The following is an 18,646-nucleotide window of genomic DNA, read 5'->3' on the forward strand; positions in this document are numbered from 1 at the left end:
AGGGTGTATGTGGGATGGAGAGACATTGACAGAGCTGCAGGGGGTCGGCAGCTGCCGGTGTGATTAATTTTGCCTGTGGCATCAGTCCCTCCCGTTCAAATACGAAAGATTTACTCCAGTTATTTAAAGACACGTCTCTGTTCCCCATCTCATGAGGGTTTCAGAAATGAGGGCACAGGGGTAACAAGGGAGGCAGCAGTACAAATTAAAAACGCTCCTACGGGGCACTGCCTTTGTTAACCACGTGGCTTTATGGGATCCCGTTGACAAAACAGGAAACATTACAAATAACTGGCTTCATGTGCCAAGGCCAACCGTAAACACATGGAGAGATTCGCAGATGCACGTTCCTGCTGATCCTTTATTCCATGCACTGAGCTGCCCTGGAAAAGGTGGTAGGTGCGGGGGGTGGAAGGAAAGACAGAAAAGCTGCATTTATTCCCCCACAGGCAAGAGGCTCCTTTAGAGGAAGTGGAAAGAACAGAGGCAAAGTGCTTTTTAGGGGAGGGATGCGGGGGAGCAAGAAGGGACTAGAGAACGCTCCATCTGCTTCAGCTGGTGAAACTTCCCAACCTCTTATGTACGACTGGGAGACTTGCCCCAGCCATCCCGGATTGCTGCAGGAGTTCAGTCAACAGGTGATGTGGAGCTGGCCTAGCCGCAGCGTTTGGTGGGCTGCAGCACGCTACGTCTCCAGAGGAGACATGGGAACCCGCGCGCCTGCCCTGGAGTAGCCACAGGAGACAATTCAGGCAGAAGCAAAAGGGCAGATCAGCTCCCTGCAGCTGTTCAGGAACAGAGCTACCAACAAAGGGCTGGGCAGGGGATTTCAGGGTCTTTCAGTGTTAAACTAGCCTCCAGCCGGCAGGCCTGGGTATTCTCTGGAGGTGTGTGTGTGTGTAACACGGTGGCATGGCCCAAGGGTTTGTACACCTTTGTTATGGGAACTCCGAGCTGAAGCTGGTCTCGAGGTGGAGATCTAGTTAGCAGATGCAGAAGCCACCAACCCCCACATCCACCATTGCTCTGGGGATGGGTCCTGGGGTGGGGGTCCTGGAAGCACAAGGGTTTGTGGGCAGGATGGAGGAGGGGCAGGCAGGAGACTCCACAGCAAGAGAGGTGGGCGGGGGAGACAGCAGCCAGGAATAGTGGGAAGAGCAGTCGTCAGTTTCAGTTGCAGTGGTCTGAGAAGGGAGGAGAGAGCCCAGTCCAATCTCTGCCCAGGCAGTGTCTGCGGCTGTGTGCAGCGAGGGGCTTCCCCAGCGGAGGAACCGCACCCACCAGACTCTCCGATGGGCCTCTGCACAATCAGCTGGCTCCTTCCACGCTCGCTGCCATCCTCAGCTGAGAGTTTTCATCATGGCGTGGGCCTGTCTCAGCTCTGAAAGTGGAAGAGGAGATGCAAACAGCCAATGGGGGCAGAGTGACCTGGATCTCAACAGGGGATGCTGCAGCCGGTTCCCAATTCACTGGTCACAGCAGGGCAGAGAATAACCTCTCCGCTGTGAGCAGGAACAGAGAAATGACACAACAGGAGACAGCCGATCTCTGCCCCAGCCAGTAGGGGGAGCAGAGGGGACACAGGAAAGGAAGCACAAGCTGGCAGGGCAGGGACGAGGCGAGCGATTCCAAGCTGCCCGTCTGCTGTCTACTCACCTGCCAGTAAGACCCGGAACTTCTCTGCCGACATGGTCATGGCAAAGGGCTCCGTCCCGCCTCGGTCCCCGTCTCGCACGGTGAACTTCAGGTGCACGAGGGGCTCGTTGACCTGCTGGAGCTCGCTGGAGCTGAGTGTGTGATCCACCCTCCAGGACACAGAGTCCAGACGGTTCACTGAGGACAGAGGCAGAGCCAGTCTCAGATTTGCACTGTCAGTGTAAAACACTCTCTCTATGCACGAGCCGGCGATATGGATTTGGGAAGCATTTTTCAAGAGCATTAAGCGGCTTCTCCCACCCCTGAAATGCAGCCACCTCTGGTGTGTGCGCAACACAGCAACTGTCTTACCAGCCCACAGCGACAATGTAAGACATTACAGGAAGGAAATGTCTCCAGTTGAAATAACAAGGGAGTTTCGGTCAGTGGAGTGGAGCGCTCCGAGATAGCTGTGTTATCCCAGCCACAACCCTCATTGCAAAGATTCCCATGAGTCCAAGTGGTTAGCACCGCCTCAGCTCTGTCTCTCTTTGTGGCAGTGAAAGACAACGTAGAGGGCAGAGCACTGCCTAGTGCGTCACCTGCACCACTCCCTGCTGCACTTGGATTGTCCCGGAGGTGAACTAACCTGGGCAGCTCCTAACCTACCGGGCTGACAAGGTCCCAGCTCAACGGGGTCGGACAACAGGGTTCTGCTCCCAGCTCCTGGTCACCCCCTCAGTTGTTGCTGAAAACCCAGGCACCCTCAGCAAACTGACCCGGTCCCACAGCCCTCAGGAGCAAGTTCTCCCCAGGAAGTCCCAGAGGAGAATGACTGGGGAAAGTCCTATTGAACTTCCATCCATGGACACAGGAGAACAGCTGGAGGAGTGGGTACCAGCAGGGCCTGTACCCCTGCTGAAGGACCATCTCCCATCTGCGGCCTGGAGCAGTGTCAGGTTTGCACGGCCAGAGCGGGAACACTTACATCTCAGGCTGCGTGCCCTCAGGCTGTCCTGTAGGGGGCTCTGTTTCTCCTCATAGGACCGGCATAATCCTGTGGCATGTTCTACAAAACACGGAGACCAAGAAATCACCCACCAAAGAGCATCAGATCGGTCCCTGCACAACACGACTCCAGTTCCAATGGGCTCAGAAGGGATCCTGGCTGCAAACAGCTGAGTTGGCCTGTTTAGCAGGGGGACTCTAGCAGGATGCTGATGCTGGGGCGTACATGGGATACCGGGGGGACAGTGGTACCCTAGGGCATTTCAATCAGAAGATGGCCCAGGTACTGCTCCAAAGTCCTTCCTGCTGGTTGACACAGCGAGTTCTAACTTCTCGCTGATGGGAGAGTGCTGGAGCAAGGGTGGAAGGACACAATTATCCAGAGTTACAGCCTGGTGCGTAGGGTGCATAGACCGGGCTCCTCCTCTGGCTGACGTCACACCAGACAGGCTGCTGCTACTGACCCCAGGGCTCCCCAGTGCACTGCAGCCCACTCCGAGGGACCCATCCCCTGGCACTTCCCCTACCTTTGGGCAGCCCCAGCTGTTGCAGCTCACTGGACAGAGAGTCGCTGTCTACGCTGTGTTTGGCCGCACTGGAGAGGATGAAGCTGAGCACAGCAATAGTGGCCTTCACGTCCCCAGACTCTGCAGAGAGGAGGAGAAATCTTTGGGCCTCTGCATGGCAGCAGGGCTCTTCCCTGCAGGGAGGCAGCTTTGATAAACCCTTGCAAGGGTCCGTCTCCATTGACGTAGGATCCGACAGCCCTTGACGTGGCCTGCCCTTTGCAGTTCATCGTCTGCAAGAGACTAGAGAGGGTGCACGGACAGACGCCACCTCGCACTGGGCCACAAGGGGCAGCAGGGAAACAGGCATAAAGAACTGGACTCATTGTCACCAACCTGGGTGAGAAGCAGCAATGGGCAGGGGACTGATATGTGTGGTGGGGGGAGAAGAGTCAAGTGCAACTGGCAATGGTCAAAACAGGTTAGGATTTAAACAAGCCTGGGACAGGCAGAGGTTAATTCTAACTATAATCAACTGATGCTAGGGATCCAAATACTAATAATGGCCAAGGGCCAGAGGAGTAAGGGCCTGTCTAAGCGAACACTTAGCTCGTGGCAAGCAGGGGTGTAAAGCTCCCCTGCCCTAGCCAGCTGCGCACTGTCCGTGGACCCTGCTGCTGCAGACTAACAGCTCCCTAGGGCACTTTCACCTACTCCTGTTTCCAAGCAGGGCGGATCCCAGGCGCACTGCGGAACTCGGGGTGTGGAGCAGGGTCCACCCGGTCACCTAGCACGTGGCCGATTTACACCCTGGTTTGCTGAAACTAACCATTCGTACAGCCAAAGCCTAAGGTTAACACTGCACCATAATCGGGCCAGTGGCAGTAAGGGCCAAGCCACAGCACGGCAACTCAGCTGGGGTCAGCTCATTCATAAAAACCAAACCAGACATTTCACAGCTTACATCACGGTCCCATCTGGCCTCGATCGTCCAGTCTGATCTGTGTAACACAGCCCACTGGGCGTCCCTGAATTAATGCCTGTTTGAACCAGAGCAGATCTGGATTTAGAAATCGCCAGTGATGGAGAGCACTTGGGCAGTTGTTCCAGTGGTTAAGGACCCTGTTAAAAACACCTTATTTCCAGTCTGAATTGGTCTAGCTTCAACTTCCAGCCATTGGCTCATGTTAGACGTTTATCTGCTGGACTGAAGAGCCAATTATCAGCTGTTTGTTCCCCATGTAGGTACTTACAGGTTCCCATCACATCACCCCTTAACCTTCTCTTTGTTGCGCCGACCAGGCTGAGTTCCTGGGACCCATCCCCTCCCCTCTGCATTGCCACACTCAGACAGCAAGTTCTGCAGGGCAGGGACGGGGGCTGTTCGGGCAGCGCCTGGGAAGTTTTGATTGCTACTGTGATCACCACAACCATCAGGCGCAGGGCTCTTCCACACACTCAGGAAATGGTGTTATCCCCCAATGCAAGGGTCCAGAACCATCCAAAAATATAAAGCCAGGGCAGCGTCTGGAGTGAGAAGGGGAAACTCGTCAGGCTGCCAATTAGCAGCATCTCCCCCAGACAGAACAGGGGCAAGGACCCTGGGAGATTAGCAGGGCTCCTGTGCTTGCTCACAAGCAGAGGGTGCCGTTGGTTTCCAATGGCTGAGCATTAACTCTTCAGACCTTCACTGCTTCAGGACGTGCCTCTCCACTTGTGACCCCAGCCAGCGACGCTTTTCAGACAATGTTGCTAACAAAGCCGAGCCTGGCGCCCATAAACACTGCAGGTAAAATGTTCTCAGCCAGGGCACTGGGGTGTGGAATGGGCGGGGGGGGAGGTAAGAGTCAGCCAAAGCCTGGCCTAGCATCCCAAAGCCACCGGTTTTCCACAGCCTTCCTGCCGTAAGCACAGACAGAGGAATGTCAGTTCTAGTAATGAAGCCAGCAAAGCTCCCTGGAAGGCGGGTGAGGCAAAGAGCCAAATCCACCGTGATGGCCTCATGGACAGCACTAGAGGAGCCCAGGCTACGGGCACCCAACTGCTCTGAAAGGGAACGACACTCACCAAACTTGGCATCCGACGTTAGCTTCAGGATCTTTTCATACTGCAAGAGAAGAGCAACACCCAGGTCCATCAGCCCCAGGGTACCCTGCTCCCGGCGCACACAGCACGGTGCAGAATGATCACTGAGCCCTCACCGAGCAGATCCTCCATGGGGCAAGCAGAGCCAGGCTAAGGCCAACACAAGGGGCCTCTGGTTTTGGGTGCACTTGGAGTCAATAGGAGCAGTGGGAGCTCAGCACTTCTGAGTAATGGGGCCAAGGTGTCTCAAGGGGGGACCCAAATTACTAGAAGCTGTTGGATTTAGCCTAAGTAACTTGCCCAAGGCCACATGGCACATGACTGATCTGGGACTAGGACTCCTGGGTTCCTGGCTCCCACTAGACCAAGCTGCCTTCACAATGAGCGGGTACAGGATGGGCCATTCCCACTGGCTGCTAGTGCTCCAGGCATGTCCTACAGGGAACCTCCACAATCCAAACAGCGGGTCAGCTGCTGTCTGTGATGGGCGTTACAAATGGCTCAGGCCCACGTCCCCAAGCGGCCAAACCCCCTTGCTGGGAGACTGCAAGGGAATCCATTTTGTCAACCACCGGCCATTCTCCTAGCAATGACAGGGCCAATGGGTGGATGAGGTGAAACAGACCACACAGGACCCTTAGAGCAACTATTATTTACTAGTAAGTATTTAGCAGCTGTACGACCCTTTCCACCAGCAGATCTCCCCGATGAGGGACCATCACTGGCCTTCTTTTACAGATAGGGACACAGGCTTTAGGCACCCTGCCCAAGATCAGTGGCAGAGCTTGGAATAGAACCCAGGTGTCCTGACTCCCACTCTGATACCCCACCCACTCCACCGCACTGCCTGCCCTGAGGCTGGCCAGCTCGACATGGCCCATGCCACCTAGCCAGTGGGAGGGGAGACTTGAGTCTCTGCAATCGCAAGATCCCAGCTCAGCTGGGCTGAACGTGGGAGAAGAACGCCCTTCACTTACATCAATCCCCTCGCCCTGCAGGTCCTTGAGCACCTGGCCACAGATGAGCTTCAGCTTCACCGAGGACTGGAAAGGAGAGAGCAAGAAAATAAAACCCCACCACAATGCTGGGCCCGGCGGGCACTGTCTGGCAGGAGTCTGAGCTCCCCTCAAAATACACGCTCTCCGCTACATCAGCGGGACCCATTTCAGCCTTGCCCTGCCCCAGCCAAACAGCCACTGGTTTGGGTTGTTTTTAAACCACTCGCTTCTTGCCACTTTGGGGCACACCATGGTTTGGATTCCCTTAGAGTTGGATGCAATGGTCAAGCTAAAGCCCCAGCCAGCTCTTGTGCTGCACTGAGTGTATTGCTCGAGCCCTCAATCAAAGCCTGATCTACGTACTTCCCAAGCCTCTCCCCGCTCTCTTAGAGACGCCCTCTCAACCAGGGACAGGTGCAGAGTTCACGCCGGTTGCTCAGGGACCTGAGCTCTCCCCCTTCATCAGACACCCCAAGTCCCAGAGCTCAGATCGGGATGCATCACTCAGATATTCCCATTGCTCCCCCAGGCCGTAGATACCCCTCTCGACGGTCAAGACTCCATGCTGACTGTCTGGTTTCACAGCACCCGATACTGTCTCTGCGGGGGTTTAAGAGCAAAAAGTGCTCAGATCCCAGGCTGCTGGGCACTGGGTAAGATCCAGAAGAAAACAGAGAAAGAGAAAGTTTCCACTTAACTATTTTGGCCAAGGTGCTGATTTCGGCCAGGACCCAGTCGGGACAGTCCAAGTCTCCGCAAAACCGGAACCTCTGGAAGGAGAAGATCGGGGGCAGTTAGGACCCAGGCGGCCTTTGGGCCAGGGGACGTCAGCGGCAGAGAGTCCTTTGCAGGGCAGCCCTGCTGTTCTTGCCAGAGCAGGGGAACCCTCATTTCCCACCGTTATTGCTGCCCTGTCTCCATTGCACCAGAAGAGCCGCCCCCCCCCAGATTTCTCTCTTCTCTGGGTACTTGGCTGCCCTCATCTCCAGTCTCTGCTCTGGCTGAGCCTACTGCAGAGTTGGACAACAGCTGGGTCGATCCGGAGATGTACAAATAACTCTCCTCCTCAGGCCCTGGGTCCCCACTGTGTAAGGCCCCGTGAACTCAGGCACAACGGCTCCGTGCACGGAGGCCGTCAGCCTTTGGAGCAAGCTCCTGGGGAGAACAACCAAAGTCAGCTGGCCAAGCTCAGCCCTGGCACGAGGGGATGCAACTACCCTGAATTCAATGGGCTTCCCCCAGGGCTGAACTGGGCCCAGAGTCTGAAGGAGACAGACTCATCCCCGGAGAAGGAAAGAGTTGGAGGGGCCTGGGGTATGCCCAGAGGGATCAGTTTGATGAAGGGGTGGGGTGAAGGTAGGACAGGGCAGATGGCCCCTTCCTGTTCCTAAACCTCTTCCGTTCCTAATAGCTGCCAGTTAGGCCGCAGCTTCAGCAGTTTAACCCAGCAAATGCTGGTACAGACCATGAGCCCACATCCTGGAGCAGCTGCTTTATACCTGCTGCAGTTAGGCAGTGAGTGCAAGGGGACAAGTCTCTGGGAGCTCACGTATACAGGTCCACAGGCGACAGAACCTGGCATAAGCTGCTCAGAGCAGGGGGCAGACATCTGGGTCGAGGGGAGCAGGATGGCTGATCCCCCCAGTGTTTAACATTAACGTGGCTCTGAAATGATCCTTTCCCCTCCCACTCATTCCCCTGCACACCCAGTGCTGAAGCCTTTAGTACTCCCTGCTTTAGAAACACAGGTGCTGCTACGGCAACAGCCCATCAGACCCGGCATCCTGCCCCCAGCCCTGGCCAGTGCTGGCTGCTTCAGAGGAAAGATGCATTACAAGGAGTTGTCACGTGCCCCATCCTGCAGGGCAGTACTTTGGGTGGTGGGAGTGAGGCAGGGAAGGCAGCGTTTCCTTCCTGACCCCTGCAGGCTACTGGCCTGCACCCTGAAGCAGGAGATTCATTTATCCCGAGCACATTTAACTAGGAGAGGTATTAGAACTCAAAGGGGTGTCATTCCGTTCCCCGGCTGCCACTGTGGGTTCCCCAGGCCAATTACCCACTGTGCAAAGGGGCAGCTCTTTCTATTTGCTCTAACTCCTTCCTGGGACCCCACTGATCTCAGGTCACCGGAGGGAGGAAGCAGTTTTTAAGCCAGACCCTTCACACTGTTTAACCCCAAATCCCTTCTCCCCCTTCCCTGATGCACATGTTAGGAAGCTCGTGACACTGGCCTGGCGAACCCCAAGGACTGGGCTAGTAACGGGGAGCCCTCAGGCGTGGCTCCCGTTGTAGTACCCAGAGTCCCTGCTGCCCCAGGAACTCAGCTCTGCATCGCCCCCGGCCCCCAAATCCCAGCAAAGGCCTAACACCCCCCAGCCAGCCATGCACAGCGCCCGCGCTCACCATGGTTTCCTGCTGACTCTGCAACGCCGGGCACGGGACCCCTCACCCACGCCAGGGCTGGAAGCCATCAGCTGATCTCGGAGCGCAGTCAGCTGACCACAGACTTCCCTGCGCCGCAGCCTGTCAGCAGCGCGCTGAGCCGAGTCAGCTGACCGCAGATTTAGTGGCACTTCAGCCGTGGAGCCTGCTGACTTATTGCACAGACTGAGCCTCAGCCCCTGGCAGCTCTTCTCTGCTGCCAGCAGGGGGCGGCAGAGGCCTTCAGATCTGGGTCTTAGGCGTTCTAGTCCCAGCTGCGAAGCAAACACCGTGGGTTGCCCCTACCCCTTCGGCTACTCTGAAAGGGAGACAGACTGAATGAGCAACTGGATGTCCACTGGCCTGTTAACCCTGCTAGCTACAGCTGCGGCTCCCTGCTGCACAGGATATGAGCATCTCATGCTCTTAATGTATTTGTCCTCACAACATTCCTCAGAGCTGTAGACGCTGGTGCTGGGGGTTGGCCCCACGCTGGGTTGAAGTGGTTCCCATCATATACAGGGTTTACAGTTTAGTTCAATAACTCTCAGCACCCCCACTAGACAAACTCTTCCAGCGCCCCTGCTCAGAGGGAGGGAAGTACACAGCACAGAAGAGGAACCGAGGCAGAGAGACTAAAGCCCAGATCCTGAAAGCTACTGCCTTCCCTTGATTTAAATTCAATGGAAGTTGGGAGTCTAAATATCTTTGAGGATCTGGGCCTAAGTGATTTGCGCAGGGCAGGGACTGGACCGGACCCCCCACTCCCGGCAGCAGAGCCCCTTGGAGGAAGGGCACCTCTGCTCTGGAACCAGTGTCTGCCAGGGCTGTCCCGAGGGAGTGAGCTGGGCAGGGAACAAGAAGCAGCAGAAAAACCATTCCATGGGCCACCCTTCCCCGGAGAACTCCCCAGCTCCACTCCGGGCGCAGCTGAGAAGAGCTCAGCTCACTGGGTTAGGAGCAGAGCAGGTGGATGCTGAGCTGTACTGAAAGTCCAGCTTTGCTTATCTGACCTTTGTCACCACAGGAACCCAATGCCTCACAGTCACTAATGGGTACTCCCCTCCCCACACCCTTCCACATGCTATCCCCATCATGGGGCGTCGGGAAGGGAGGCCCAGGCTCAGGGAAATGAATTGCCCGAGGTCCCACAGGAAACCTGGGGCCAAGAGGGGAATTGAACCCAGCCACCCGAGTCCCCACCCCATGCCCCACCCCCAGGGCCATTCTTACAGCCCTGGCACCTGAGTCCCCACCCCTGTCCTGCCCCCCAGGGCCATTTTTACAGTCCTGGCGCCCGAGTCCCCACCCCGTGCTCCACCCTCAGGGCCATTCTTACAGTCCTGGCACCCGAATCCCCACCCTGTGCCCTGCCCCCCAGGCCATTCTTACAGCCCTGGCACCCCCTGGGTTCTGAGCTCTTGAAAGTTTGGCAGCACCTGTTCACTATTGTAATTAGCCAAAGGCTGCTGGACACAGACCCACCAGGTTTCCTTTTGTAGGACAAAGGACACCCAGCTGCACCAAAATCCAGCCCAAACTCTCATCGGGGGAGGCTGGAGTTGGCCTTTTGAGCAGAGATGACACCATCCGCGCACCAGCTGTTCTGAGCAGCTGGGCTCAGCCATGCCCCCCAAGCAGCAGAGCCATGCACAGGACCTTGCCACGCTAGCCCGAGAGCATTAACTCGTGCCTGGCTCCTAGAAATGGCTTACCATGGGATGTCGGTTACTGGAATCAGGGTGGGAAAGGAGGGACCCTCCCCCACTAACTCCTCTTCCAAATCCATTCAGCCAGGACCAGGAGCTTGGGGAGGGGACTGAGCCCGGGACCTGTGGAGTCCCTGCTCCCACTCCCTGAGCCTCCAACCCCCTGAGTGGTGGGGCTGTGATGGGCAATGGGGCAGGAACAGAGCTGGACAGTTATCCCAGCTGAGCGCGGTCTGTGGTCTCCATGGTATTCGTGAGCACACTAGGTGGGGAGAGGCGCTGGAGTGTCTCCTAGCAGGAGGCTCTCAGGGTAATTTCAATGGAGAGCTAGAGGTAGGTTTAAGCTGACCCCTTCAGATCGCAAATCCATGAAGGCCAGCGGGTTTGGGGGACTCCTACCTTCCCCCCTGCGACAAGGAACAGACAGCAGCAGGGCTGAGTCCGCAGCTCCAGGGCGGAACAGGAAGACATGGGGTGCTGCTGACCTCACCTTCATCCTGCGGCAGCTAGTTCCCTGGCAGCACCACACAAGGATTTCCACACATACACCCCCAAGAGTAGCAACATGGGGCTCCTGGGAAACAAAGCCTCACTCTGAAATGCAGCTCCCTGCCGCATACCCTGCCTCTCCTAGGGAGGCTCCTGAAGGGGAATAAAGGTGTTTTCCAAAGTGCCCAGGGGTCTGACCTCCTGGCCCCCTTGCTCATTAACAGCATTCACAGCAGCATTCCTGGCAATACAGGGGTCACCCCCGCTCCAGCCCACCCCAGGGAGGAGCTTCTCGTGGGAGAGTCTGGGATACAGCTAAAGGGGTCACCTCCTTCCTCGCCTATTCACTAGCAGGAACATCCCCCTCAGGCAGGCAGCAGCCACCTCAGTCTGCTCAGTGCTCTTCATTTACTCTGCAAGGATGGCAGTGTCACTTGACAGCTTGGGCAGGGACTGGCTGGAGTTTGTGCCTACAAGAAAAGGTCCCAGAGTAAGACAGGCCAAAGCTGGGGTAGCAGCTGCCGCGCTCAACCCCACCAGCAGCGCAGGATCTACGGCTGCTGGAAGAGGAAAGCCAGGGTTGGAACTGGAACCGAGAACTTCCGCCACATCCCTGTCACTTGCACATCCCACAACTGGGAGCTCACTCTGCTTCATGCATTAGCAGACACTGCAGCTGGAGCAGTGGGAGTTGTGTTTGTGCAGCATGGCTTTTGGAGGGCCCTGGGGTGGTGCTGCCTAGTATGAAGCTTACAAGAAGTGTAAGGTTGGACATATGACCAGGGAAGAGTATAAAAATATTGCTCGGTCATGTAGGAATGATATCAGGAGGGCCAAATCGCACCTGGAGCTGCAGCTAGCGAGAGATGTCAAGAGTAACAAGAAGGGTTTCTTCAGGTATGTTGGCAACAAGAAGAAAGCCAAGGAAAGTGTGGGCCCCTTACTGAATGAGGGAGGCAACCTAGTGACAGAGGATGTGGAAAAAGCTAATGTACTCAATGCTTTTTTTGCCTCTGTCTTCACTAACAAGGTCAGCTCCCAGACTGCTGCGCTGGGCATCACAAAATGGGGAAGAGATGGCCAGCCCTCTGTGGAGATAGAGGTGGTTAGGGACTATTTAGAAAAGCTGGACGTGCACAAGTCCATGGGGCCGGATGAGTAGCATCTGAGAGTGCTGAAGGAATTGGCGGCTGTGATTGCAGAGCCATTGGCCATTATCTTTGAAAACTCGTGGCGAACCGGGGAAGTCCCGGATGACTGGAAAAAGGCTAATGTAGTGCCAATCTTTAAAAAAGGGAAGAAGGAGGATCCTGGGAACTACAGGCCAGTCAGCCTCACCTCAGTCCCTGGAAAAATCATGGAGCGGGTCCTCAAAGAATCAATCCTGATGCACTTGCATGAGAGGAAAGTGATCAGGAACAGCCAGCATGGATTCACCAAGGGAAGGTCATGCCTGACTAATCTAATCGCTTTTTATGATGAGATTACTGGTTCTGTGGATGAAGGGAAAGCAGTGGATGTATTGTTTCTTGACTTTAGCAAAGCTTTTGACACGGTCTCCCACAGTATTCTTGTCAGCAAGTTAAGGAAGTATGGGCTGGATGAATGCACTATAAGGTGGGTAGAAAGCTGGCTAGATTGTCGGGCTCAACGGGTAGTGATCAATGGCTCCATGTCTAGTTGGCAGCCGGTGTCAAGTGGAGTGCCCCAAGGGTCGGTCCTGGGGCCGGTTTTGTTCAATATCTTCATAAATGATCTGGAGGATGGTGTGGATTGCACTCTCAGCAAATTTGCAGATGATACTAAACTGGGAGGAGTGGTAGATACGCTGGAGGGGAGGGATAGGATACAGAGGGACCTAGACAAATTGGAGGATTGGGCCAAAAGAAATCTGATGAGGTTCAATAAGGATAAGTGCAGGGTCCTGCACTTAGGATGGAAGAATCCAATGCACCGCTACAGACTAGGGACCGAATGGCTAGGCAGCAGTTCTGCGGAAAAGGACCTAGGGGTGACAGTGGACGAGAAGCTGGATATGAGTCAGCAGTGTGCCCTTGTTGCCAAGAAGGCCAATGGCATTTTGGGATGTATAAGTAGGGGCATAGCGAGCAGATCGAGGGACGTGATCGTTCCCCTCTATTCGACATTGGTGAGGCCTCATCTGGAGTACTGTGTCCAGTTTTGGGCCCCACACTACAAGAAGGATGTGGATAAATTGGAGAGAGTCCAGCGAAGGGCAACAAAAATGATTAGGGGTCTGGAACACATGACTTATGAGGAGACGCTGAGGGAGCTGGGATTGTTTAGCCTGCAGAAGAGAAGAATGAGGGGGGATTTGATAGCTGCTTTCAACTACCTGAAAGGGGGTTCCAAAGAGGATGGCTCTAGACTGTTCTCAATGGTAGCAGATGACAGAACGAGGAGTAATGGTCTCAAGTTGCAGTGGGGGAGGTTTAGATTGGATATTAGGAAAAACTTTTTCACTAAGAGGGTGGTGAAACACTGGAATGCGTTACCTAGGGAGGTGGTAGAATCTCCTTCCTTAGAGGTTTTTAAGGTCAGGCTTGACAAAGCCCTGGCTGGGATGATTTAACTGGGAATTGGTCCTGCTTCGAGCAGGGGGTTGGACTAGATGACCTTCAGGGGTCCCTTCCAACCCTGATATTCTATGATTCTATGATGGGCAGCAATTGCTTTATAATTCTGCCTACAGAACTGTTGATCATAGACCACAGCTTGGTGCATCAGCCTAGCCACCAAGGCTCTTCACAGCCTAGTTGTGATGGACTGGGGCAGGTATTCAGTGGAGAACCCACCCCCCATTTCAGAGTGGTAGCCGTGTTAATCCGTTTCAGCAAAAAGAACGAGGAGTACTTGTGGCACCTTAAAGACTAACAAATTTATTTGGGCATAAGTTTTCGTGGGCTAAAACCCACTTCATCAGATGCATGCAGTGGAAAATACAGTAGGAAGATATATATACACAGAGAACATGGAAAAAATGGGTGTTGCCATACCAACTATAATGAGACTAATCAATTAAGGTGGGCTATTATCAGCAGGAGAAAAAAAACTTTTGTAGTGATAATCAGGATGGCCCATTTCCAACAGTTGACAAGAAGGTGTGAGTAACAGTAGAGGAAAAATTAGCATGGGGAAATAGTTTTTACTTTGTGTAATGACCCATCCACTCCCAGTCTTTATTCAAGCCTAATTTAATGGTGTCCAGTTTGCAAATAAATTCCAACTCTGCAGTTTCTCATTGGAGTCTGTTTTTGAAGTTTTTTTGTTGGAGTATTGCGACTTTTAGGTCTGTAATTGAGTGCCCAGGGAGGTTGAAGTGTTCTCCGAATGGTTTTTGAATGTTATCATTCTTGACGTCTGATTTGTGTCCATTTATTCTTTTGCGTAGAGACTGTCCAGTTTGTCCAATGTACATGGCAGAGGGGCATTGCTGGCACATGATGGCATATATCACATTGGTAGATGTGCAGGTGAACGAGCCTCTGATGGTGTGGTTAATGTGATTAGGTCCTATGATAGTGTCCCTTGAATAGATATGTGGACAGAGTTGGCAACGGGCTTTGTTGCAAGGATAGGTTCCTGGGTTAGTGTTTTTGTTGTGTGGTGTGTGGTTGCTGGTGAGTATTTGCTTCAGGCAGGGGGGTTTACAGTCCTTCTGTAAGCAAGGACTGGCCTGTCTCCCAAGATCTGTGAGAGTGAGGGATCATCCTTCAGGATAGGGTGTAGATTTTTGCTACTTCCCTCTTCAATCCTCACTGTTATGAATAATTCCCCCCACCCTGCCCCAGGATGAGACTTCAGGATTTTTCCCAGGTGGGTGGAAGCTCCCAGTCCTCCACCAATAGAGAAATAGATTCATAACACAATGCAGAAATCTCTCCAAGGTGCATGCAGGTCAGTCACTAGGTACCATGTGATGCTGCCTGCATTGCTTCATGTTGGTCTTCTAGGAGATCCTTGGATCCTTGCTAGGCATCTAGGATTAATAGGGGTCCTACCACACCATGAGCCTCTGCTACCCTCACTGAGGACTCACCTGTGTGGGGATACAAGAGTGTTACCAAGAGCACATTAATATTTCATTAGATACACCCTCCCCCACTCATGTTGGGATGAGGACCCCTTAAAATAGGGGGTCATTTTGATCAAGCCAGCCTCTGTTCTTCAGGTCAAAGGTGTATACCCTGCCCCCCTACACAGGTTGGGTGGGGAATCACAGAACCTACCATGCCCAGGGGCCACATCTCTCTGGAAGCATCTCCCTGGTCCTTTGTCCAGAGGGCTGCCTCTCCTGGACTGTCCTCCAAGCCAGGGCTTCTCAACATTTTCCTTTCTGAGTCCCGTCCCCCGCATGCTATAAAAACTCCACGGCCCTACCTGTGCCACAACAACTGTTTTCTGCATATAAAAGCCAGGGCCAGCATTAGGGGGTAGCAAGCAGGGCAATGGCCTGGGACCCCACACCACAGGGGACCCCGTGAAGCTAAGTTACTCAGGCTTCAGCCACAGGTGGCAGGGCTCAGGGCCCCGGGCTTCAGCCCCATGTGACCAGGCTTTGGCTTTCTGCCCTGGGCCCCAGCATATCTAATGCCAGCCCTGCTTGGTGGACCCCTGAAACCTGCTTGCAGCCCCCCAGGGGGTCCCAAACCTCTGGCTGAGAACCACTGCTCCAAGCAACCCACAGTTCCCAGTCTCACCGCAGCCGTAGATGTCTCTGGTGCCTTCCACTGGAGACCAGCTAGACCAGGAGAAGTGGCAGAGTCACTTACAGTAAGACTTGTCCTCTCCGGGCTGCCCATCCCACGAACCCCACCTGCCCACAAACCATCACCTCCATAGGGTCCTACTCCAGCTACTCACGTCACCTGCTTTGTTGAAGGGATAAGCCTTGTTCCAGGAATCTGGGGCTTGCTCAGCTGCAGTGACTTTCAGATGGCAGGTGATCTAGATCTGAGGTGAAGTGGGAAGAGGGGTTAGGACCATCCCAGGGGACACTAACACCTGCTTAGCCTGGAGATCTGACTGGAGCAGAAATCTGGGAGCTCACCATCTCCTGCAAACCTGAACACATCCACCATGAACTGTAGTGTGTCCTGCCTGGGGGATATGAAGGCTGAGGGGATGTCATCTGATCTCCCATCCACCAGGCACCTACACACAAGAAACAAGGGTCAGTAAGAGTCCCTGATCAGTCTTGTTTTAGACTAGAAAGGGCTCCCAGCTCTTACCCACTGAAGTCAATGACAGCATAGCGAGGAGAGGAGTCCCTGTCTGGGGTCAGGGTGGCCACACAGCTGTCCACAAAGAGCCAAAGAGCCACATGGTTCCCAGTGCTGACATCAGCTTGGATATGCATGACCTCCCCTAGCTGGAATCCATTGGAGTGTCTCTCAGCACTCCAGTCATCTGCAAGGCAAGTTCACAGTGAGCAGGACAGACAGGCAGGCAGTGCTGGACTCCCCTGAAGGCTCCTCCCACCTACCATTCATCAGGTGCAGGGAGAAATCCAGCCTCTCCTCAGCAGACAGGGTGGAGCTGAAGGGAACCCACATCAGCTTGATGGCTTTACTGCTCACATTGTCCTTCCTGGGAGAGGAGCAAACCTGACACTGAGCTAGATCCCACAACAGGGACTGAATGGGAGGGAGGGATCTGAGCATCTCAGACATTCAATGGGAGTAGTGACACTCAATGGGAATCACAGCTGGATTGGTTCTCAGGATCACTGGGTTGCTGGCAGGGGTGGGGTTATACTTCAGGCTTGTTCTGTAAACCAGGGTGTCTGGGGTCATCTGGGAAGAACCAGACATGGAAGCGTTAACACTAGCATACAGGTCATTTGAAAAGCCATTGAGATAAGCCTGAGAATGAGCCTCAGCCAGATAGAAACAAGATCTAAAGAAGGGGTCTCAAACTCAATTTACCGTAGGGCCAGTGCCAGTCCTCAAATCCTCCCCGCGGGCCAATAATGTCACTGAAGATGGTGTTCAGAAAAGAAAATGTTTATATTGTATTTTTTATTTCGAATTTCTTAGAAATAATAAAACTGTCATACAACGTTCTGCAATTCTTCGCCTGCCAGAGGGTGTTTAGTGTTTGCCAGACATCTGGCAACGTTTCAGTTCTGTCAGTTTTTTTATTTTTGGCCTCAGAGACTGAGCAGTTGAAACCTTCAGGATTGCAGCAAGGTGTGCGTCAGAGAATTGTGTTCGGTCGTTATGTTTGACTTGTTTATATTCATTGTGGAAAAAAGGGATGCTGCCTCCATGGCTGACTCTGCCCCACAACTAATGATGGTATCTCTGTCCCTCTCCCCCAGCCAATTGGAGCTGCGGGGCACAGTGCCCGCAGCAGACATCGGGCAGCGTGTCTGCACATGTCTCTCCCTCGCAGGCCGCAGTGGGAAGGTTCTCGGGCCGCAGATGGCCAGCGGGCCGGGACTTTGAGACCCCTAATCTAAAGTTTTCCAACAAGTGCCCGGTCAACTGGGAACTGCCTTTGAAGGACTGGACACTAGAAGCAGGGGATTTCAGAGTTCAGTCTGCTAGAACATCCATAGGAAGACTAGCGCCACAGTAGTGCCATTTTACACAACTCTACTCACCAGTTTCCTCTGTGCACATTGTGAAGGAATATCAGACAGTAACCCCCCCACCCTCCCGCCCAGTATAACCTGTTGGCTGCTTGTAACATACTGGGGTGCTATCCACAGCAGTGGGAAGCTGTGTCACCCATTGCCCTGTAACCAGCCACTAGCATGCAGGTCACCACCGGATGTTTTTGTGTAACTGCAACCTGCCAGTCACACCTTGGCTCTCACCAGCCTGGTTCTACTGCAGGGGGACCCCAACACACTCCCAGTCCTAGACTTCCCCCAGAAATGTATGTACACACACCCTGCTGGAGGTTGGAAGAATTCCACTTTTCAGATGTGGTTTTCCATCCTCTCTGGTAAGTATTTTTTTAAAACTGTATCTGTGTCTTTATTTGGCCTTTTATTTTACTTCGGTTTAAAAAAAATCACCCATTTACGTTGCTTATGTCATATTCCACTGGTTCTTTATTCCATCGCTTCAATATTGGCTGAAGCCCACAGACAGGCTTCAGGCAAAGTTTGCTTCATTTTATACCGTAATACCTTGTTTATTTGAACTACATAAAAAAGGGGAGCGGGGAAGTGTTGAAAAAACCACTTATTTTTGCTTCACAGTGTTTCGTATGTTTTTTTGTTTCATTAATTGCACACGCATTCACTGCATCATTGAAAGGCACTTCAGTGCTGCCTTTGAAAAATATTTAATACAAATATAGTAATCAAATCAAATCTACACTATTGTTATATTATTTTGTTTTTATGCTTAAAAGCTTTTTGATTTTTTTCCCCGTGTACAATGGCACCTGTACCACTGCAGCAGAGGAATACTTTTTAAAAAGAATGGCCCCTGACAATGAAAATTGTGACAGTGAAGAACCATCCTTGAAAATAAACTGTGTAAATGCTTCCCCAAGTAACATTGTCCCTGCAGTCAACACAACAAAACAGACTGGATAATGATCATGGGTGGCGCGTAATGGAGGCTTGGGGAGGCAGGGCTCAGAGCTCCTCCAGGTGGCCAAGGCTCGAGACAGGCCGGGGCTCTTCCGGCCACAGTGGGGGGCTCGGGACTCCTCCAGTCCCAGCAGGCAAGAGCTGGGGGACAGAGCCTCGGGCAGAAGAGGCGGGGTAGGGAGCTAGCCTCCCTGAATGTGGGGTTCATGCACCACTCATGAT

At 53.6% G+C, this 18,646-nt stretch overlaps 1 protein-coding gene and 1 long non-coding RNA gene across 2 annotated transcripts; both read right to left on the reverse strand.

Moving 5' to 3' along the window:
* Positions 1-231: 231 nt before the first annotated feature.
* On the reverse strand, positions 232-8,798 carry LOC125643731 (COMM domain-containing protein 4). Its single transcript, XM_048866827.2, has 8 exons — positions 8,636-8,798; positions 6,931-7,002; positions 6,212-6,277; positions 5,217-5,256; positions 3,171-3,290; positions 2,624-2,704; positions 1,657-1,833; positions 232-1,381 (listed from the first exon to the last, which is right to left on the reverse strand). Exons 1-8 carry the CDS (start codon positions 8,636-8,638, stop codon positions 1,341-1,343), a joined length of 600 nt encoding a protein of 199 aa, XP_048722784.1. The 5' UTR covers positions 8,639-8,798; the 3' UTR covers positions 232-1,340.
* A 4,927-nt stretch (positions 8,799-13,725) lies between these two features.
* On the reverse strand, positions 13,726-16,261 carry LOC125644274 (uncharacterized). The gene is made up of 3 exons (XR_007358944.2): positions 16,104-16,261; positions 15,741-16,026; positions 13,726-14,911 (listed from the first exon to the last, which is right to left on the reverse strand). It is a non-coding gene; the product is annotated as an uncharacterized LOC125644274 (long non-coding RNA).
* Positions 16,262-18,646: the final 2,385 nt, after the last annotated feature.

Source organism: Caretta caretta, chromosome 10 (assembly GCF_965140235.1).
Source record: "Caretta caretta isolate rCarCar2 chromosome 10, rCarCar1.hap1, whole genome shotgun sequence".
Classification (NCBI taxonomy): Eukaryota; Metazoa; Chordata; order Testudines; family Cheloniidae; genus Caretta; species Caretta caretta.